A 22,046-nucleotide genomic window follows, 5' to 3' on the forward strand; every position below is an offset into this window, starting at 1 on the left:
GTAGCCATTGATGGACCTAGCCTCCATGAGCTTATCTAATTCTTTTTTTAACACAGTTACACTTTTGGCTTTCACAACATCTCCTGGCTATGAGTTCCACAGGTTGACAGTGTGTTGTGTGAAGAAGTACTTCCTTATGTTTGTTTTAAAACTGCTGCCTATTAATTTCATTGGGTGACTCTTAGTTCTTGTGTTATGAGAAGGGGTAAATAACACTTCCCTATTCACTTTCTCCACATCATTCATGATTTTATAGACCTCTATTATATCTCACCCCACCCCAAGCTTCACACATTTGTTTCATGCCATCTTTGTTTGTCATTACCCCCCTTCCTTGCCAGTGTCATCATTTCTTGTGGTTGTCTAATGGAGGAAACTCCTATTCCCATTGTGATCAAACATTATAGATTCTTTGGGGCAAGGTTCTGTCTTTCTATTGCTGTAAAGTGCCAGGCAAAGGTATGGTGCAAGATACCTATATCTGTGTTACACTAATGGTTCTGAATTACACTATGATGGTTCTGTGATGTGATGCAACGAAGAGAGAGGTGGACACCATCAGCACCATCTTGCATCTGAAGAAGTGAGGTTCTTACCCACGAAAGCTTATGCTCCCAGTACTTCTGTTAGTCTTAAAGGTGCCACAGGACCCTCTGTTACTTTCATCAGCACAATGTGAGGGATGAAAGTGACACAGGTTACCCAGGAAACAGGCGAGAAGGGAGATTGCTACTCGGAGGGAAAGGGAGTGTTGTATGTACCCCGGTGCAGAGCAGTGTGATCGGCACAGACAAGAAGGCCTAGAGAGAAGAGAGGCCTGCTGCCTAGTCTAGTCTGCTGCCATGATGCCAGAAGCAGAGGGGCGTCTGAAAGGCTGACCTTTTCCGATGGTGGCTAGTTTAGATTGGAACCCCTCACAAAGATGGCGGCGGGTGGCCCTCATAAAGATGGCGGCTGTATTCAGGTGTGCCCCTCACAAAGATGGCGGCGGCTGCCCCCTCACAACGATGGCATCTGCGTTAAGGCATGCCCCTCACAAAGATGGCAGCTCAGGTCTCTTCCCCGACATACGTGCCCCGGAACAGAAAGGGACCTTGCGCATGCGCATTCGGGGCAAAGCGAAGGAAGATGGTTAAGAAGCGAGAGGGGCTAAGCGTCGCTCAAGAGGTGACAGCCCTTCCTCCCCCCCGACAGCTGGGAGCGGGGTCACTGTGGGATAGGCCAGGAGGTGTGCGGGGGGGCGAGAAAGGAACATGGGGGCAGGAGGGGGGGGCGGGAGAGGCATGTAGGGGGCTGAGGGCAAGGGAGTGGGAAGCGGGTGAATGGGGGACGAGGCGAGGTGGGGGCAGGGGCGAGTGGGGGGGCGAGGTGCGGGATGCGGGGAGTGGGTTGTTATGTGTAAGGGAAAGATCTTCATTGACGGGCTATCCTGCCCCCCCGATCCATGGGGCTCTCCTGAGGATCGCAGCTGCAATCCTCATCCCGTGCCTCTGGGGCCATGTCTGCTCTTCCCCTGCAAACTGGGGCGCTGGCTGGTGCTGCCGTTTGGAGTTTTTCTGTCCTGCTGATGTCGTGTTCCTGCTCACTCCCTTCTCCCTTGGGTAGGGGTCTCCCTTGGAGAAGGCAGTGGTTTGCAGATGCTTTTGGGGAATGAGATTAAAAATCAGTCTCTTCCTAATGAATGAAAGAAATAGGCCCGAACCAATCAAATGAGATTCAGTAGAGAGAAATGGGAAGTGGAGACATAATCCAGTGAACACATGCAAAACAGAGAAATACAGGTAGGGCAAAAACATCACCGAAAAGGCTTGTATTGCATGTTTTGTGTGCCACTGTGACCAAAAAAGCAAATGTCTTATTGAGCTCTATTTTTTTTTTTATACGAGTGTTGCGTGTGGTAGTTTTCTGCTCTGCTTAGCCCTATTTAGGCCTTTATTTGAGACAACAGTTATTTCTGGGCACCATGTTTCACTGATAAAGAGTTCAGAAAGGGTTCAGAGAACTGAGGATGTTTGATTTGGAGATATGACAGCTAAGAATAGACATGGTAGTTGTTTCCACCTCCATGAAGGCACATTATAAAGAGGACATGGCCTGATTATACAGTCTGATCACAGATTGAGAAGTGATGGGGCTTTAGTTGCAGCAGGGAATTCTGGTTAAATGTTGGAGGGTATTGGGAATCTTTTAACTCCAAAGAGTTTGGGTGATGAAACAAGCTGCTTTGGGATGGTGTAGAACCACCTTTGCTGGGGCTGTCAGAGGCTGAAACCTGTCTACCAGAGGGTGGTTTAAGGATATCGACTCAGTCCTGCCACAATGATGGGGAAGGAACTAAGTGAGTGTCCCTTCTAACTACAAATGATTCTGTGAAAGGCAATTTTAAAAAGGGATGAATTTGGTCTCTTTAAAGTAGATGGATCTGAGTCTTAGGTTTGAAATATGTGAACACCTTTCAGCTGCACCTCCATCTTCAGCATTTAAACTTTCATTTAACATCACTATATTCTAAGCCTTTATGCTTGTGAAGAAAATCTTCCAGATAGGAATGGATGTGAGCTGATGCAAGGCTCTTTTCCTGAGCCCTGCTCTAAACACAAAGGCACACTGCTTCAACTAAAAGTGTAATTCAAACAGATGCAACTTTGTGTGTGGATGCTCTTGCATCGGCTTAAACCTGGCACATGGTTGAGCTTGCATCTATAAATTACAGATGCAAACTACATCAGTATAAGCCTGGTTCAAACGGATGTAATCAAGTCCTCATAGAAAGTTGAATCCATTTGACATTATGCCTTTACAAAAAGTTGCAACAGTTTAACTACTTAGACAAGCTCAGGATCTTCCAACAGGCAGCCCCCCCCAGTGACAATACTGCTACTCAGAACTTCTCTGAGCCTCAACAGCAGGAGAAATTAGCAAGACTCTGGTTGGTTTCATGGGCACTGTTCAGAATCTGGTAGGTGGTGGTTTAACTCTGCTGCTGCTTCAGAAGTTATGAATAGCTGTGGTAGATACAGGAGCTAATTACACAGGGAAGGAAGGACCCCCCCCCCAATAGTGGCGAATAGGTGGGTGGTTGATGCCCTCACTCCCATCTCCGTAGCCATGGGGCTGGGAGAAATAGAGTAGGAGCCTGTAAGGTGGAGGTCCAAGAGAGGTAGCTACTAGCCAAAAGTGATCTGAAAGATAAGTCCCTAGGAGGGGCCTGGGGAAAGCACCCTGGTAGGAATCCTAGCACTCCCCCTTCCCAATGTTTGGAGTTGATAGTGAGGGACTGAGCTGGTGAATCCTCCTCCTTCATTCTGTTGCATTGGCCTCTGGCTAGTAGATGTCTGGTAAATGTTTTCAGCCCTGCTGGATGTACTCTCCATTGTTGGTGAAATGATTTGTTGAAATGTAAAATTATTGTAAGACCACAGTGAAAACTGAAATAGGTCCATTAACCAAGAGGTTAGCATGTGAACCTAAACAAATTCAATCTTTGCTGGGCTGATATTAATAATTGAGCCTACAACACTGGATTCAGGAACCACTGACTAACAAATGGAGAGAAATACCTTGAACCTGCTAGTAGATGACGAGGGACGAGGCTGCTTCTGGGAGGTGATTTTCCCCCCAATGCTTTTGTTTGGCTTTGATCTGTTTTATGAGGGTCATGAGACACAAACCTCATTATCTAACGCTGTTGGATGTTGGCGTATGTGTGATATGGCTGTTTGCCAGCATCTTAATTAGGGGATTCATAAAGGCGGAGGGCAGATGTCAGTTCTTGAAAAGTGCTTTTAGCCTTTCTGCTAGGAAGAATGCTTTTATTAATTCAGTACAAAATGTATTAAAAAAGGATCCAACCCAACTCCGTAAGCAGGGCCGCCTCTTTCCTTTCCTGCCATGTGCGAGTGGTTTTGGACTCCCTTCCCAAGACTGCCTGGGCAAATGAGATTTGTAACAAACAAAGCCAATTTGGATTGAATCTGCCCCAAAGCTCTGTATTTTCAGAGGTCTCCAGATGGCACATGTATGAAGCCAGAATTCGATGCAAATTACTGTGCCTGGTGGTACATCTCACAACAAGGGATTCAGCTGGCTTCAGAATGTTCTTCAGCTTACTTGTTGTGTGCAAAACTGCTGGTCCCTCACCCCAGAGTTCCTTTCATAGCAGTTGATCAGGTAGCAGGAGGGCAGTGGCTGTGCAGGTGAAGGGCAGCTGTGTGCGCTCTGATTGCTCTCTCCTTGCTGGATATTTAACACTTGCTTCAGTTATTACTTTAAAGTGAGACTGCTACTAGTTGAAGAGGATGTTGACTTAAATGAAGTCCTTTGTCTGGCTATGGAACAAATAGAGCTCGGACAGCTGTAATGTACACAACATGTGGGAAGCTTATCAGCCCACTCCTGGAGGGGACCCCCTCTAAGGGCCATGGGGAGCAGGAGAAGAAGTTTGGTCACTGTGACCCATTCACTTCTTGGCAGAGACTACCAATAAGGAGACCAATTGGTGTGAATTATATTGATGATATTGTGTCCCACTAGGAATCTGGACCAAGAGCAGCTCCCATGCAGCTTCATTTCATACGGGCCTCTGATAAGTCTACGTTTGTACCCTAGCTAACCTCTCCATGCATTCGTTAGTGGGAGCAAATGCTTTCCATCCACAGCAGGTTCAAACACACAGCTTCTTTCTAGGGAAGCTCTGTGGAGAGCTGCCCCTGGGGATTTTGTGGAAGCTTTACAGTTTCTCAAGTTCTAAAGTTTTACAGTCTACGGCGCCCTTGGGAGAGGCGCTGGCAGCCCTCAGAATAAGGGGTAATTCTCAATGGGGTTGCTCTGATTTCTTCCCCAGCACTTATTATATTTTTTCTTTTCTTTTGCTGGCAACAAAAGACTGCGTGGACTATGCAGCCACACTCAATGCCGGCTCCTGAGTCAAAAATCCCAAGTGAGGTAATGGAGCGGCCATACCAGGATAGCACATACAGAGAGTCTTCTGCCCATTTCTAGTGCCGTTCCTCTGAGGAGCTCTAAGCACTTCACAAACAATTAAACTTTCCAATCCCCCCACCCTCAGCGAGGTAGGTAGTAGTCCCCCAATTTACAGGTGTTGTCACCTGCCTCCAAGGTAACACTGTGAATCAATGTTAGGGACAGGAATAGAACCTAGGAATCTTCTTATCCCCATTAACAAGGCAGAAAAACCAGGGAAAAGAAACAAAATTTCCAGAGGAAGGGATTTTGTTCCATCACTAATATTCCCCATTCTCTGTGTTCCTAGTGGAGATTATTTTCACCTGTTTGTGCCCCCGCCTCAACAAAGGTGTCAGCACAGCTCTGGGGAACATTTGTTGTGAACTGCTTCTGCAGGAGCCCAGCTTTGGTTTTGATGAAATGATAAAAATAGTTGGAACTTTTTAATCATAATTAAGAGTCTGGAGGATTTTAGTTGGCAGAAAGTCAAAATGTGAGGGAGTGGCACAAAATAAACTCTACTTAAATCACATTCAGTCGTGAAAGTGGTGAGTGAAGCGTGCACTGAGAGATGGCAAACAAAATGAGAGGCACCCTTAAGGAAGAGCCGGGAGTTGGTGGCTTTGAGAGGGGAAGGAAAAGAGACATTGGGGAGGAACCGCTGGCCATGACTGATTAAGCATTGGTGCTAGCAGTTGACTGCTCTGTCATGGGGTTTGTCTAACTAGACTAAGATAAAAGGTGAATGTATTAGCTGGCATGTGTTACATGTTCTGTCTACACCAGGCGTTAACACAAGTTAGTTAAAACACTTCAGGTAACGCATTTAAAAAATGCCCCTTTTATCATCCCACTCGACACAAGTTGTTGGAGGGGTTTCTTTGACAAAGTGCTAATGATGTAGTTGCTTGTTAAACATGACCACTCACTTCCCTCCCCTACCCAGGAAATCCAGACCATGTTCCCTGGATCAGTGCAAGCTCTGGGCTGTGTAGGCTCAGGGGAAGCTGTTCTTGCTGCCAGGAGGATCCACACAGTGTTTTGTCAATGACAGCAAGGCCCCTTCTCTCTGTATCAATCTGTTGTCTCTAGTTTGGTACTTAGATTGTAAGCCCCTTGGGGCAGGGACCATTTTTGGGTCAGTGTTTGTACAGTGGGGTCCTGGTCCATGGCGGTGGCTCCTAAATGCTATGGAAATACAAATAATCATACTGCTGACTTGGAAACTGCAGTCTGGTAATAAGCTGGGGGGCTTGAATCTCACTGTTATACGTGCCAAATTATTGTGTGGCGGGCCAAAGGGATGTCTCCTGACACCACCCTGCTGGAATTGTTGGGGGTCAGAACAGTGGTTACAAAATCCCACACCAGCCCTTGTGCTCCTGCCCCGTCCGGACCCTACGGTGCAAGAAGAGAAGCCACCTTTGGCCACCAGCTCCATCAAATCATAGTTTGTGGCTAGTGGAAAAATTCTACTGCTGGTTCATTGTAAAAGGGGCAAGTGCCGACTTGACTCCACCAGACTCCCCTGCTGCTGCTCTCTAATGAGCCCACTCAGTTACTGCCCTCATTGCCCTATGCTGAGTCTGCTCAACTGCCCCCCTGTGATAGCCTGTGTGCTTGCCCTGAGCAGCATGTGAGAGAATTGTTAATTAGTCCAGGATTGAGTTGTAAGTGGTTAATCAGAGATCAGTGCCATTGATTTTCCTGTGTAATGATCGGTGGTAACATCTTTTCTCACTACCTTGGAGGATGACATGGTCTTTGAAAGCCAAGGCAGCTGGGTTTAATTCCACCAGGTTAATTTAAGCAGAATGCTGCTGTTCCCCAGCTCCCAGGTTTTGAAGTATCTCACCGGGTGAGATCCAATTCTTCTGGCCGCTTTCCCCTCCTCAGTCCTGCTTCTGCAGCCTGCTGCTCATGCACAGCACAGGGTGTGGTGGCAGATGATTGCAGTGGGGCTAGCAATGATTTCAAAGCTAGTTAATGTCAAAGGCCATGTTCTTGCTGGGATTTGGGTGTCACCTTGTCTAATTATCCCTGATATTTCCCCCACTGGACTGCAAGCCTGTAAGGCAGAGCTTTCCCTCTGGAAAGCGTAAAGCCCTGGTGCTGGGCTTGGAATAGCTGGGATTCCCTGCAGAGTTGTTCAGCTGTGGTATAATTCATTCCTGGGGGAGTCCTTCCCAAACTCAAGCATGTTGGTCAGCTCTGTTTGTGCTTCAGCCCTTTGATTCTCCCCCTTTCCTTTCCTCCTCACCCCAGAATAAAGGCAGCTTCTTGGAAAATAAATTAAACCTGCTAATTAGATGACTAGCTTATGTAGCTGCCGTAACTTCTTGCTGCACCGTGACTGAACCCAGATACTTGGTGCAGGATGGCAATCTCTCAGCAGGGCAGAGGCAATGGGGATCACTTTGTCCTTGCTCTACTCTACCAAATATTGGAGACCTCTGTGCTGAGCCTGTTTGTTCATCTGTGGTTCAGGATCTCTACAACTAGTCCGTGCTGGAGGCTGTGGAGCTAACATATTTTAGTGAGGAGAATGTGACATCCGCTGCTCCCTCCCACCCCCACATCACACAGCCAGGCTGAAGTGCCTCATGCTCTCTTGTTTCACCTTTGCTTCCCTGACTGCTTGTTCCCCTTTGCAGCATTAATTCAGGGCCTAGTCCCTGAGGTTCTTGCCAGGGTGAACCGTCTCTCCCACTTGATCCCCTTCCTCACTGTGTAAACATCCATTAGGTCACTTCTCTGCCTGTGAGTAAAGGGGAAACGCCGAGGCAAGGGATAGAATGAAGGACGATCAGATCTTAACAAGAGGCACTGGCCTCTATAGGGGTCTTCAGTACTACTCCAGCCACAACTGGAGTTGATAGCCCAAGGACTTAGCACCCCAGCTGCGTAGGATGGAGCTGTACTGAATTCTTACAGTGATAAATATCCATTTGCTGTGATCGCTGTGTTCCAAGCAACTTACCCATGCACTCTGCTCAGGCCAGGGGATCGGAGAGCCTCATGAAACCCATAGCTCAGCTGATTTTTTTAGGAGTGAGGTGGCAAGACACCGCAGTGGGGCTGCCACCCCTTCTCTTGAGCTGGGAAGGCCGGAGCTGCTGGGTTGCGGAGGGAAGTCGGATGCCAGTGATTATTGTGGCTGCTGCTGTGTGTTTCAGATTGATGGCCTGGAGGAGAAGCTGTCCCTCTGCAGACAAAGCATGGAGGAGGTGGACCTTAAGCTGCGCAGAGAGGAGCTCAGTCCTGAAGGAAGGTACTGGTGATTCCCCTCTATTCAAACCCTGGATAGTGATGCTGCAGGCTTCTGTGTGCTCATGCAAACCACTGACCGTTAGCTTTGTTGGTAGTACTCAGTAAAACCTCTGTTGCCAGAACAAGAATTTGCTGAGTTTGTCAGGCTGGGCCCCCGATTTGGAGCTTGTTTAGGGACGGAGAGAACTGGTTTTCTTTCTCTTCCAGGGAGGCAGGGGGTGACATGGTCAGAGTGCTGAACTTGGCTTCTGCTTCCCTGTTTGCAAACTCTCTGTGCATGTAGCCCAAGCAATGCCCAGTCCTATTTGCTTCCAGAGTTTGGACCCCAGCACTAATAGGAAACAGCTGTGTGAGCTGGACAGATGTTCTGGGTAGCAGCATGCAACTGATCTTGCTTAGACCACCTGAGTTCAGAGGTGCAGTAACTAGTGTGTGCTGAATATTCAAGGCGCCCTAAGCCAAATGCTAGGTGGAATCCAGTCAGAATAATCCCAAGGGGACTGAATGTTGACTCCATCCACCATGCATGTTTGCATGGGGACCTGGTTGCAACAGGGATCCTGGTGATAGCCTAGAGTGGACCTAACTATGTCTCTCAACAGTGCAGTGAGATGGTTAGTTTCCATTTCCACTCTCGAATGGAACCTTGCTGTAACTTGGTCCCCTAACCCTAGTAGTGCTATAGGCAGAGCCTTTCCCTGAATGTGATCACCCAGCCTCAGCCATGTCCCTGCTGAGACCCATTTCTTCCATTTGTTAGCAGCCTATTGCTCTCCTCCTAACAGAGAAACTGAGCCATCAAAATGTAGGCACAGGAAGAGAGCAGCCCGCCAACTAGATCCTATCAGCCCATTGTTCCATCTAATCTATTCTCCAGTGCTCGGTCCAGTTCTAGGTGTCCCAAGCAATGTGCTTTTACCTCTTCCTTTGAGAAACTCTTCCAGTCTCTCAGACTTGCCATTAAGTTCTTCTATTCAGCCTAAATGTTCCTGGGCTTGGTTTCTCCCCATAACTCCTAGTTTTCTCCCATGGGTTACCAGGCTCAATTTCTCTCCTTTCTCAGAGAGTTCTGTCTCCTCTCTCCCCACTTTTTCAGTCCTTATCTCACAAAATTCTTTTTGTCCTAGGTTAAACTCTTCCTTGTATGTCACATCACCCAGCACCTTCTCTACCCTCCCTCAAATTAGTCCGTCTCTTTCTGTTAATGATGTGACCAGCAGCCCCAGCCTTACAGTGATCCACTGACTATCTCCCCGGCCCTCAAATTCAATGTATTGCCACTTATCGTTACCCTGAGTTCAGCCCTTCAGCCAGTTCCCAATCCGTGTGATAAGGCTCCTGTCCTTAGAACAAATGTGTCAGAAGAAGTGCCCAGGTCTGCAACATCCACTCAGGGTACGTCTATACTTACCGCCGGGTCCGGCGGTAAGCAATCGATCTTCTGGGATCGATTTATCGTGTCTTGCCTAGACGCGATAAATCGATCCCGGAAGTGCTCGCCGTCGACGCCGGTACTCCTGCTCCGCGAGAGGAGTACGCGGAGTCGACGGGGGAGCCTGCTTGCCGCGTCTGGACTAAGTTCGAACTAAGGTACTTCGACTTCACCTACGTTATTCACGTAGCTGAAGTTGCGTATCTTAGTTCGAAGTGGGGGGTTAGTGTGGACCAGGCCTCAGTCTTCTGCCAAGGAAGTGACCAAGCTTGGCCGCTCATGCTTTTGCTATCTCCAGATTTTTCTTACTGTTTGTCCCGTGAGGGAAGCTATTGACCTGGTGAGCCTAAGTCACCGGGATAGGTCTGCTTTCCAATTTTGCTGTCCCCACCCTCCACCTAAAGCCTGACTGGATTCATAGTAAGTTTGGTGTTTCATTGCCTGGGGCTCCACGTCATTCAGTCCTGCGGAGCTGCATGTGTTCAGCTTGGCCATGCTTTTTAAACAGTCTCATTTCCTTCCTAAGCATGAGAGCCTTTTCCCTTGATTTCTCTAGCTAGGCAGGTTTGTAAACAGTGATACAGCAGCTCAGCTACTTCAGAATCAGGCAGCTTAAGCGTCTCTTCTCATTTCCTCATGGGCTGCACTCTGCATTTCCTTTTCCCCGGATGTATTTCAGAGTCCTTCTGTTCCTCTCCTGCTATTATTAATGCACCCTGCCTTATTACAGCCCTTCTCTCTTCCCTTAACTAACTGTACAGTAAGGCTTGTATCCAGCTTTAAAGTGCCTGTTTTACCCTAAAGGGGAACAAACAGCCCTGTGACACAATGCCACAGAGCCTGCTTGGAGCAGGGAGATAGATAATTTGTTGGTGTGTGTTTGTTTACACCGCACTCCCCAGAGCTGCAGCAGCTTTCAGGCCTTTAAATTGTGGATTAATCAATCATTGTGCAGCTGAAAATACAGAGTTTTCAATCACCCTGAATTCTGTGTGATACAGCTGGTTCTTACTGCAATCAGACACAGCTCCTTTGCCGGAGCCATTGGGGAGTTTGTGCAAAACGGGGGCCTTGGAAACAGGAGGGAAGAATTTTTCTTCAGTCTTTGGCTCTGAAATGTGGGAACAACATGGGGCCTGTGATCTGCTGGGCAGTGTCAGGGAGCGGGGGGTTCTCTTCCAGACTCTGCACCAAGGCCATTGCCTCCTTTCGGGGGGAGGGGGCCGGGCACAGCGAGGCTCTATGTGTGAGTGAGACCAGCTGTGACAGTGCAGAAGCTTCTTTTTGTCCAATTGGTGTTTTGACAGGCCTGAGCCTCCACACGCCCATGCCCCATTCCCAGGGCCAGGGGCTGCTTTTCCTTGCTTCCGCTGAGCATTCTGAACAGCCCAGCCTGTGGGCATTTTCCTCACTGGATCAGAAGCGCTCATGCCTTCCCTGGGATGTGATCACTCAGTGTACGAGGCCCTGCCTGTTCCTGGGGCAGACATCAGAGCCTCTTGCTCCAGAGGGAGCAGCTATCCCAGCTAATTGGAAAGGCCTCCTCTTCCCCTAAGCCCAGAACTCCTCTTTTGGGGCAGAGGCTTTCCACCACCACACAGCATATGAGCTTGTGCAGAGCAATAGCATTTGCCGGTGTGTAACAAGGCCGCTTCTTCTCATTACAGAAAGTCACTGGAGAGAGAGAGAAGCCTGCTTGTGACCAAAGCTGAAACCTACGGTAAGGCCGTCTTTAAATATAGCCACTCGGAGCAAGCAGCGGCTGGGCAGGATGGCCACAGTCTGCACTGCACTCAGCTTCCCATTTAAACTCCTGCCCCACTCTCTGGTTTTGCTGAGCAAAAAAATGACTGAGGGAGAAGTTGAGGCAGATCTATTCAGTCGCTTTTAATCTGAGAGCAGGCTCCTGCCTCAGGTATTGCACAGCTGGGACCAGCCTGAGGCCCATTAAAGGGATCTGGCTCTGCAGGAAGTGCTGCGCACCTCCCCTCTGGAAACCAGGCCCCCTTTAAGGCCATCTCAAGTTGGGGACCTAAAATCACTAGTCTCTCTTGAAAGTCTTGGCCAGCAAATTGGCCTCCCCGCATCTCAGCCCGAGAGTCACCACAGAGGTTCAAAAAATAAAATTCAGTGCAACTGAAACCTCTTCCAAATGCACAGGAGAAAACCATCCGGGAGGCTTCTACTCACGTGAGTGTCTGCCCCATCTCTAGTGGCTCAGGCCCCAGGCTGTCCCTGGAGAGCACTGACACAGGTGGAGTACCTCAAGGCCAGAGCCAGGTAGGGGAAGGCCGAGCATCCTGCCCTCCCCATCCTATACCCATCCCCCCAATGGACTGATGTGAATGTGGTGTAGCTGGAGTCCCTCTCAAGTACTCTAGGCATGCACCATGGGTCAGCTGCTGGACACCCCCCACCCTCCCCTGCTTTGTATGTGGTGCAGTCCCCTGCACGTTCTATTCCAATCTCCAGCTAGGAAGTTTCTTCTCCTCCCTCTTTTTTTCTGGGTGTACTGCGTGGCATTAGGCTGCCCCCTGCTGGCAGAATTGAGGTTTTTGTAGCCACATTCAACTCTTAAACTTGTCCCCTCATGAGGTTCTGACACAAGGCTTAGTTAGAGTCATCTGAGTCTTACCTGTGGACTGATGCCTGATCCTGAAAGGGGACTATGTGCCCTCCCTGCTCCTTGACATCACTGGTAAATGGAGACACTTATTCCCTTGCAGCATCAGGATCTGCCTGTAGCATCCTGTGCAGGTATGTTGTAGCTTGCTGCGTGCTGAGCAGAGTTGCTGTGGTTGTTAGTCAGCACACACCGTTCCCAGTTCCTCCCTGGGCATAGGCATCAGTAGATGATTCCTGAAACACCAGTGCTGCATCTCTGAGATTGATCCTCAACAGGCTTGTCCTTCATGTAGATCCAGACTCCTTGAAGTGAGTGAACGTGTGGAGCTTTCCCAGAGTGAGGGAGCTCCTGGCTGGGTTCCCTCATTGACACAGCAGCTTATCTGTGCAGAGTCCCCAACGCACAGGTGGGTGTCTGCTGTGCAGGCAGGGAAGCTGCCTAGAAAGCTGTCATGTGTCTTGTGCTGAGTACTGTACCCAGCACAAGGGGACCTTGAGTTTTGATGCCCCCTCTTCTCCCCACTCTGCAACCTCAGTCTGAATAACTAGCACAGGCCAGGCTGGGCTCAGCAAAGCCCGGCGTAAGGTTTACAACCTGTCGAAGAGCTTGGTCTCTTCCTTCCTGACTTCGTCCGAGGCAGCAGCAAGGATTGGCCTATCACAGGGGTGGGCAAACTACAGCCCGCGGGACCGTCTTGCCCAGCCCCCAAGCTCCTGGCCTGGGAGGCTAACTCCCAGCTCTCCCCTGCTGTCTCCCCCTCCCCTGCAGCCTCAGCTTGCTCGCTCCGCTGCCAGCGCAATGCTCTGGGTGGCGGGGCTGTGAGCTCCTGGGGCAGCACAGCTGCAGAGCCCGGCCTGACCAGGTGCTCTGTGCTGTGTGGTGGGGGCGGTGGCAGCGTGGCCCGGCTCCAGCCAGGCGGCGCAGCTGTGGCAGCACGGTAAGGGGTCAGGGAGCAGAGAGGGTTGGATAGAGGCCAGGGGAGTTCGGGGTGGGGGTGTGGATAGGGGTCAGGGTGGGAAATAAGGGGTTGAGTGGGGGTAGAGGGGCAGTCAGGGGACAGGGAGAAGGGGTGGTTGGATGGGGCAGGGGTCCGGGGGGGCTGTCAGGAATGAGAGGAGGGGTTGGATGGGGCAGCAGGGGGTCTGGGAGCAGTCAGGGGACAGGGAGCAGGGGAGTGTGGATGGGGCAGGAGTTCTGGGAGGGGCACAACCCCCTCCTCTAACCAGCCTGCCATACAATTTCTGAAACCTGATGCGGCCCTCAGGCCAAAAAGTTTGCCTGCCCCTGGCCTATCACCCACTTTGGGCAGGGTGGGGGATGCTGGCAGCAGCTGGGATAGTGTGGAACTAATAGGCAAACCCTTTTCTGGATTAGCACTTACCCTTTCTCCAGGACACATCTGTGAGAGCTCCGGATCCACAAATTATCACCAAGCAGAGTGCAATTGGAGGGGACACAGTGCGCTGAGCGACTGAGGCTTGTGGGAGTTGAGAATTAGGACTCAGCCAGGGGCTAGAGCTCATAACTTCATTGTTAAAGTCAGATTGCAGGGGCTCATCTGGGTAAAGCAGATTCATACAGAGCTGGCCTTAGGGAACTAACAAATGCAGGACAGTGGATTAAATTACCCCATCCAGACTCCTCTAGCAGCACCAGAAAAGGGGTCACACCTGGAGCGTTCTGCTGCTGCACTCAGAACAAACAGGGTCACCACTGAGCTGCTTATCAAGTAAGCACTTCTAGTAGTTTAACCTCCCCTTGTAGAGTCAGCTAGTAACACAATGGTCCCTTAATAGACTGGATTCCCAAGTGGCAGCAGTGCAGTGGCTGTTCAGCAGGGTGCATGCAACAGACCCAGTGACACTCTAAAAACCCCTGCAAAAAGCTGAAATCCTGCTCTTGGAACCCATCATAGGGTAGAGGCTTGCATGTCAAATGCTAATAGCTTACAGCTGCTTCAGAAAAATACTGCAGGGGAGAGGATTGGACTTGGATCTAGTAAAGCAGAGAATCAGTATTCAGGACTCCTGGGTTCTGTGCTGTGTGCTCTTAGCAGCCACCTACTGTCCCTGCCCCTCAGTTCCCCTTTGTCAAACAGGGGCAGTGATCCCCACCCATCTTCACAAAGCATGTTGAGATCTCAGGCTGAGTGGCACAAAATTAGCATTAATCAGAATTCACATGCTCCTTCAAACAAGTGCACTAGGCTCTGAACTACCCTGTGTGCTGCCTGTCTGTCTGGCAGCTGGGAGTGCAAAACTCCCTTCCCAGCCCACAGGGGTTATCCGCCTGGAATTAGCAGCATCGATCGGGGAGGGAGGGATCTGTACTAGTGAAGTGCCAAGGAACTGTTAAAAGATGATACAGTGTAAAGATCATTAACTGCTTCTGCACAGGCAATGATGTATTATGTAGGAGACCAAAATACACCTATTAAAGCAGCTGACTGTATGTGTGGCTGCAGGATGGCTACCAAAGCTTGAGCGGTGTACTGAGTTCTGTCCAAGGTCCTGATTCAGATGGCCACAGGGAAGAGGTGGGAGCCCAGCTGGGGAAGTGACACTTAAAACCAACACCACCTCTGTATTTCCCAAGTGAAGTTAGTGGCTGGTGCTAGACAGAGTCCTGCAGACTGCCATGTATAGACCAGGTACAGCACTGGCAGTACCAGCTGTCTTTATAACCACCCTCCCACACCATTCTCCAGAAAATGAGGGAGGCATTCCATCTCCATGGCCCATTCAGGCCTTGGCCTTCAACAAGGGGTGATTTGTATTATGAGGCTACCTATACACCAGTAGGAAGTGGACTGAGGTCAAACAGCTATTAGCTGATACCTTTCAGACACTACTGAACCAGGCAGGAGGCCTGTCTCTGTTCTTGTGCCAGTCCAGTCCCTCACAACAAGGGGCAGTTTGAAGAGTAGCAGCTCTGCATGTTTACAAGGAACTAGACTAGAGCAAAGCACCGGGCAGGTTGCAGCAGTTGGATGAAGCTGATCCCTACAAGGAGTTTCCCTCCATGCTTGAGGGAAAGGGGGATTACTGTTCCTTGGAGCAGTGAGTGGCAGCTGTGATGCAGGAGAGGAGGCTGCTCTTATATGCTGGTTTGGTTTTGTTTTCTAGAGAAAGAACTAAAAGTGCTCCGTCAGGAAAATCGCAAGAACGCAGCCATTGCAATGGCCATTGTACTGTTGATTATTGTTGTTTACACCTGCTGGACAATGTAATCATGGTTCATAACTCTCACTACTGACCACAGGGCTCCACTGCAAAGACCTCTTCCTTTCCAGCTGATGTGTCTCCCACCCATGGGGCTGGTCAGCTTTTCAGTCCGTTAGGCACCTGCAGTCTTCATGGCCTGGACAGCCTTATCTCTGGCAGCTGAGGATCTTGAAGGCAACGGGAAGCTACAGACACAGCACAAGTGGGTTTGGAGAGCAGACGGAAGTTCAGCTGGAGCCACCTGCTCCACATACTGTCCTGGGGGGCCCGTGGAACAGAGACTGCAAATTAATTTCAGGGGGATGAATGACCCAAGTTCCCCTTTTCCTAGTAGGCCTTCTCTATTCCTTGCTGCTCACTACAAGGCTTTGGAGCCTGAAATCCTCTCTGCTCAGCCCAGGCAGAACCTGGGAAAGCTTCCCTCTTCCTGTGCCTCAACCCTGAGCTGAAGGGACCAATCTCTAGAGCTCAGAGGGGGAGTTCAGTCATTGTGCCCCTCTCCTGTGATTGCCAAAAATCCCCATGTGTAGTAGTGCCAGTTATAGGGACACTTTTCAAAATATCTTCCCGCTAACCTGGAGGGGGCCAGAGGAGTCACTACCTGAAAATGGGGTCTTTGGGGTGGTGGTTTCCTGCCACTCAGCCAAATGAACTAAGAGGGCAGGAAGACAATAGCAGTTCCTAAACCCTGGGTGTTGGTGTGTGTCTATGTACAGTCGCCCCCCCCCCCCCCCCCCGAGGCAGGGCCCAGCAACGGGAACTGCAGTCTCAGAGGGATAGTTCTGGGACACCAAGGATTAAAACTCACTGGCTTAATGGCGGGGCGCTCTGAACTCAGGGCTGAAGCTGTATTGTTTTTTAAATAAAGTCATTTGAACATATGAAAGAGCAAATGCATCTGCCTGTAGCCTCCCCCTGCCTGTGCACATCCTGCAGCTGGAAATCCAACTAATCGGCAACCAGATAGCTAGTATGAGGCTCTTCACTCAAGGCAGTGTCAGCCTGGCTGTAACACCATGACTTCAGAATGCACCATCCCATCCATTCCAACATTGCAGGGAACAGTCTAGGCATCAGTGGGCAGAATCTTACTGATTTTGCTGAAAAATCAAATGGGGCTACATGGAGCCCCTGGCATCTGGTTAGCAGAACTACCAGCTTCAATAACCTGCAACCATCTATAGATCAAATAACTGGTTGATGGCAGCTTTTAACACACCCCAGTACAACATCATCCCTCATCTTAGCTCTGCCCAGCCCCCCCACTACCGTTTAAATACACCACCACCCTGAAAGAGGAGGGGCAGGGGGCACACAGAGCGCCTGGCATGGGGGTAATAAGGGGTGGGTTACAGCAAGTCCCTGAAATGGAGGGGCATGGGAGGGTGGCACACAGGTGACTTGTGGGGTAGAATGGATGGGGCACAAGGAGTCCCTGGGCCATGCACAGTTCCCCCCCTCCCCCCCCCCCACACTGTTTTGCACTGAGAGTGGTTGTTTCCCCATGGTTTTAGGAAACAGACCAAAGAGCATCAACACCTTTGTGAACTAAAGAGCTGTACTGGTAATACACAGACAATGAAAGCAGAGAAATCAACACAAAATGATACACAGCCTAATACAATACATTGTGCAATCAACAGACATAAACATTCCCTTCAGCAAGACATTCCTCCTCCTCCCCCTGGAGCCAGTGGGAGAGCGCAACTTGGGTCAGCCCCTAGCCCTGGGCCAAGTTTCTACCATCCCTTTGATACGAAGCCATTCCCTGCCCCACATGATCAGACTGAACCCCCTTCCACTCCCCCCCACTAGGGCTGAGCAGCTCTGACGCACACAAAGCAGGGTACGTACAGGGCTTTGTCCTCTGGGTTCTTGGCCTGTCAACTCCGATCAGTTCCTTTAGGGCATTTCAAAGCAAGCCACGGATTCCCAAGCCCAAAGGGGCAATGGGGCTAGGAGAGTCTTGAGCCAGAGAGGGAAGAGGGATAAAACCTTTTCCCTGCAGCAGGGAAGCAGTAGTGAGGTGCTGGTGCTGCCCTCCCACAAGAGGGTGGGAGGTGTGGTTCAGTGCATCCAAAAAATACATCTCCTTGTAAAAAACACAATCGACTAAAAGCAAAGGAAACTGGGGCAATGGGGAAAGCAGGCAGTATCTCTCAAACCGCCTGCAAGCAATTGGGTTTCTTCTGCACCCTGGGTTTTCAGTACCAGGTAAAGGCTAATGGAGGCCTAGATTATCCATGGTGTATTCCCTGTGGAACATCTCCATCCCCACAAATAGGGAGGGGCTAAGGCCCTTAGTGGGGGACACACCCTTGAGGGTGCAGAAGACACCGTAGAGGACCATAGGAAAAGGAACAGGCCTGTTGGCTTCTTGCTGGCATCATGGCTGCATCAGGGGGTTAGGGAAATCAGCAGAAGCACCAACACTTAAATAAATGGTTTTAAAAGCCACCAGTGTGAAGGCTCCGAAGTGAAGCTGCCAGAGGCACCATCTTCCCCACCTGCAGAGCCTCCTCACTGCTCCTCATGGAGGGGCCTTCAATAAATATAAAGTAGCCAATAATTAACTGCACAAGGGGCTGCTGCCCTCTCTAGAAGGGCTGCGCTTGGGCCGGGTGCCACGTTCTGCCAAGGCTTTGGAGCACTTGGGACTAAATTCTGCTAAGGGATTTGAGTCAGAGCCCCATCCTGCTCCTGGATGGATTGGCAAACCTTCCCCCTGGCTGCTACAGGGCACAGGGAAAGTAGGTCTGACACTTCCTCAGCCACCTTTCTGGAAAGGCCACTCACCCTGAGCTTGCAGGAGGCAGTATTCGAAATACACCAGAGCAGAAGGGCTCTTCTGGACCCAATAGGGGATACCCAAGTACAACATGGGCTCCCACCACCCTCCAAAGTTGAGAGCTTAGTCTCCCCATGCAATGACGGCCCAAGGGCAGCACGAGCCCAAGGCTGGGCGAGCGGTGACAATCCCCGTTCTACCACCATCAAGCCTGAACGTGCGGATCCACGTTACAAGGCAGAGCACAAAAACCACCAATGGTTAAACTCATTCACACCAAGCAATTGGAGGATTAACAAACCGATGCCTGGCCACCAACTGATCATGCAGCCACGGAAGGCTGCGAGCTCGGAAAGCAAGGCCTAGGAGCTCAGGGTGAAAGTCACCCTGTGCGTCACTTGAGCCCGATGAGGATCACAGATCTTAAGTGTGACTTAAGTGATGCCCAGTCCTTGCGCTGCCCCTGGTTGCGAGATGAATCTCACCCACGAACTTATACTTCTGCCAGAGCTGAACTCTCCATGGGATACAGACCCATTCACATCCTGCATTGGCATGGGGAGGATGGAAGGGGGATGAGAATCTGAAAGGCTGCCTCTAGTTTCCAGGAGACCCACAGCTTTCTTTAAGGCACGGTCCAGGTAACCCCCCCGTCAGCTTTTCCCTTATTGCCAACCTGTGTAAGAAAAAATAGGTGACTTTGCTGCATGGACCGGAGCAGCCAACCGCTTATTAAGTTCTGATCCATGTGGGAGACCAGGCCAGAGGCGTTTCTGAAGCCCAGCATGAAGTTAAAACAGGCAATGAGGGCAGCCCTGCTCTTTGGGGTGGCTTTGTGTACATGACGCGTAGAGGGCCCAGCACAGAAATGAGTCATGATTTCTGACTGCGATCTGCTGAAACACAAATGTCCTGCTTGCCATGCTAGGGAATCCCAAGTTTGTGCCTTCGCTACAGACATGGCTCCAGGTATGGACCAGACACGGGGGGGGTTTAAAGCCTGTTTTGCGAATTAACCAGGAAAGGTGGGTTTCCCCTACAACGGGCCTGGTCGTGGGATTGGATTTCTTTTGACTAACCAGCATGGTCAGAGTCAAGGTCTCCTTCCCATAAGACTTCCACAATCTCCTCTGATAAACTCCTACACCCGAAGGCCTGCAGCCTTCCCCCTTTTGCTTTCATCCCTGAACACACAGGGAGGGGCAATGTTAGAGGGAAACTGAGGATGGTTTTGAGCACTGAAAAAAGCAAAACATCTCAGCATTGTCCTAGGGCAGATTCATGAGCTCACACCTAGGCTGCTGGCTTGGAGTTAGCGACCTCCTGCCACAAGGACTGGCTTCCTTCCACCGAGATGCTAGCACCCAGGAACTCCCGACAACCTGCCAAGTGCCTCTGGAGCGGAAGTGCTGGAGCCACGAGCAAAAAGTGACCATCCTCGGATGCCAAGAGCCTGCATTTCCTGATGAGTCACCCAGCGTTCAGCAACGGCCCATCGGCTCGAGGCAAAGGAAACAGAGGTGGCTGCTGGGAGCACTGCAAGGCCATTTAAATGCATTCTCCCCCAGCTCATTCCTCCCTGCAGTCCTGTGACCATCCTCTTTTCCTCTTGGTGCTGCCAGGAAACCATACGCAGCCTCCTAATTGCTCCGGCACACGCAGGAGGGGAACCCAGAGAGCAGACGCCTGGCTGTAGTTTGGAGCACTAGTGGGGAAAGATGCCAGCCCCTCATCCCCAGGAGTGCAGTGGGATAGTACAGAAGAGCATCGGACCTCAGCTCCAGGCATCCCACCTCCGAGGTACCCACAGCCGGTGCTGCCTGGGCCAGATACTTATATACACTGCTACTCACAGGCTGGAGCTTTGTCCCGCTTCTTCTGAGCACCAAACCCCACCCCCCACCCCCCAGGAATCTGTTCTCCTCCACAGGCCTGCAGCTCCTGGATGGGAGACTCCCTTCTCCTGTCTCAGTCTCCCCACTCCAGTCAGTCCCCGACGATTCCAAGCTGGGGGGTCAAGGGTAGTGCGCCTGGATGAAGGACAGGACTTCCTCCTTGGACAGCTTCTCCGCATCTTGCCTTTTCTGGGAGTCGTGCACTTTGACACCTTCCCCCCACTCCCAGAAGAGACGGCTGAAGTAGCAGATGCTGCAGGCAGAAAGAGGAGACAGACAGATCAGCACTGCACATTGAGAAGGGATGCACTCATAGAATATCAGGGTTGGAAGGGACCTCAGGAGGGCATCTAGTCCAAGCCCCTGCTCAGAGCAGGACGAATCCCCAACTAAATCATCCCAGCCAGAGCTTTGTCAAGCCTGACCTTAAAAACCTCTAAGGAAGAAGATTCCACCACCTCCCTAGGTAACCCATTCCAGTGCTTCACCACCCTCCTAGTGAAAAAGATTTTCCTAATATCCAGCCTAAACCTCCCCCATTGCAACTTGAGACCATTACTCCTTGTTCTGTCATCTGCTACTACTGAGAACAGTCTAGATCCATCCTCTTTGGAACCCCCCTTCAGGTAGTTGAAAGCAGCTATCAAATCCCCCCTCATTCTTCTCTTCTGCAGACTAAACAATCCCAGTTCCCTCAGCCTCTCCTCATAAGCCATGTGCTCCAGCCCCCTAATCATTTTTGTTGCCCTCCGCTGGACTCTTTCCAATTTTTCCACATCCTTCTTGTAGTGTGGGACCCAAAACTTGACACTGTACTCCAGATGAGGCCTCACCAATGTCGAATAGAGGGGAATGATCACGTCCCTTGATGTGCCGGCAATGCCCCTACTTATACAGGCCAAAATGCCATTAGCCTTCTTGGCAACAAGGGCACACGGTCAATTCTCATCCAGCTTCTCGTCCACTATAACCCCTAGGTCCTTTTCTGCAGAACTGCTGCCTAGCCATTCAGTCCGTAGTCTGTAACAGTGCATGGGATTCTTCTGTCCTAAGTGCAGGACTCTGCACTTGTCCTTGAACCTCATCAGATTTCTTTTAGCCCAATCCTCTAATTTGTCTAGGTCCCTCTGTATCCTATCCCTACCCTCCAGCGTATCTACCACTCCTCCCAGTTTAGTGTCATCTGCAAACTTGCTGAGGGTGCAGTCCTCCAGATCATTAATGAACTCCACTCCGCATAGGCTGCAGAGACACCTGGCCTGGGACCATACCTAATATGATTCTAGGGGGCACCGTAAAGGAGGCCCAGGTTATTTGCTTTATTAACCCCTAGGGTTCTTCACATTTTTCTCTGCCCCAACTCCTAACTTTGGCTCTGCAGTGCCATGCCCTGGCTGCGTCGTCGGCAGCAGAGGCTGAACCAAGGACCTCTGGATCTAAACTTGAGTGTCTTCTCCCTGCGCTAAAACACCCAGCTCTGTTAGCAAAGGCTGTTGTAGGCTCATCCACTTCAGTTTGTGGCCAGCCACATGAGACGGGGCAGCACCACACCGAGTAGATGTAGGCTACAGCTAGTAAGAATAGCCATCGTTTTGTAGGGCCTACTCAAACAAGCATATGCTGACACAAACCCAGACACCCCAACGTGGCCTATAAACTGGAGTGCGTTCCATGGAAATGGACTTGTTAATTGCAGCTCCGTTCAAAGCAGCGGGAGGGACGAATCAATGTCTGCTGAGACTGGGAACAATCAGTTAGGGGAACTATGTTTTTCAAGTTCCTGAGAGGGTGAAGCAAACAAGGGAACGTCATTGAAGACTCTGGAAAGGCCCGAACAGAGCACTTG

General features: G+C 50.5%; 2 protein-coding genes across 4 annotated transcripts in view; one reads left to right on the plus strand and one right to left on the minus strand.

The window, feature by feature from the left end:
• Positions 1 to 1,118: 1,118 nt before the first annotated feature.
• On the plus strand, positions 1,119 to 16,375 carry CCDC167 (coiled-coil domain containing 167). 2 transcript variants are annotated; one of them, XM_024193784.2, is made up of 4 exons: positions 1,119 to 1,167; positions 8,142 to 8,236; positions 11,335 to 11,387; positions 15,419 to 16,375. In XM_024193784.2, exons 1-4 carry the CDS (start codon positions 1,129 to 1,131, stop codon positions 15,520 to 15,522), a joined length of 291 nt encoding a protein of 96 aa, XP_024049552.1. In that variant the 5' UTR covers positions 1,119 to 1,128; the 3' UTR covers positions 15,523 to 16,375. The 2 variants fall into 2 exon arrangements, with proteins under 2 accessions (XP_024049552.1, XP_024049553.1); XM_024193785.3 differs by lacking the exon at positions 1,119 to 1,167 and adding an exon at positions 1,660 to 1,781.
• A 735-nt stretch (positions 16,376 to 17,110) lies between these two features.
• The window catches only part of CMTR1 (cap methyltransferase 1), a 50,290-nt gene continuing 45,354 nt past the window's right edge, over positions 17,111 to 22,046 (minus strand). For both annotated transcript variants that reach the window (XM_024193781.2, XM_024193782.1), the window contains exon 24: positions 17,111 to 20,453. In XM_024193781.2, the coding sequence (XP_024049549.1) occupies positions 20,321 to 20,453 (133 nt within the window). In that variant the 3' untranslated portion in view covers positions 17,111 to 20,320. The remainder of the gene's footprint in view (positions 20,454 to 22,046) is intronic.

The sequence above is a fragment of the Terrapene carolina genome, unplaced genomic scaffold, assembly GCF_002925995.2.
Source record: "Terrapene carolina triunguis isolate 2854851 unplaced genomic scaffold, T_m_triunguis-2.0 Scaffold85, whole genome shotgun sequence".
Taxonomy (NCBI): Eukaryota; Metazoa; Chordata; order Testudines; family Emydidae; genus Terrapene; species Terrapene triunguis.

Coding starts and splice junctions, on each gene's coding strand:
- CCDC167 (XM_024193784.2), top strand. CDS start 1,129: ATGGTTAAGAAGCGAGAGGGGCTAAGCGTCGCTCAAGAG. Junction 1,168..8,141: donor GGCTAAGCGTCGCTCAAGAG/GTGACAGCCCTT, acceptor TGTGTGTTTCAG/ATTGATGGCCTGGAGGAGAA. Junction 8,237..11,334: donor GAGCTCAGTCCTGAAGGAAG/GTACTGGTGATT, acceptor TTCTCATTACAG/AAAGTCACTGGAGAGAGAGA.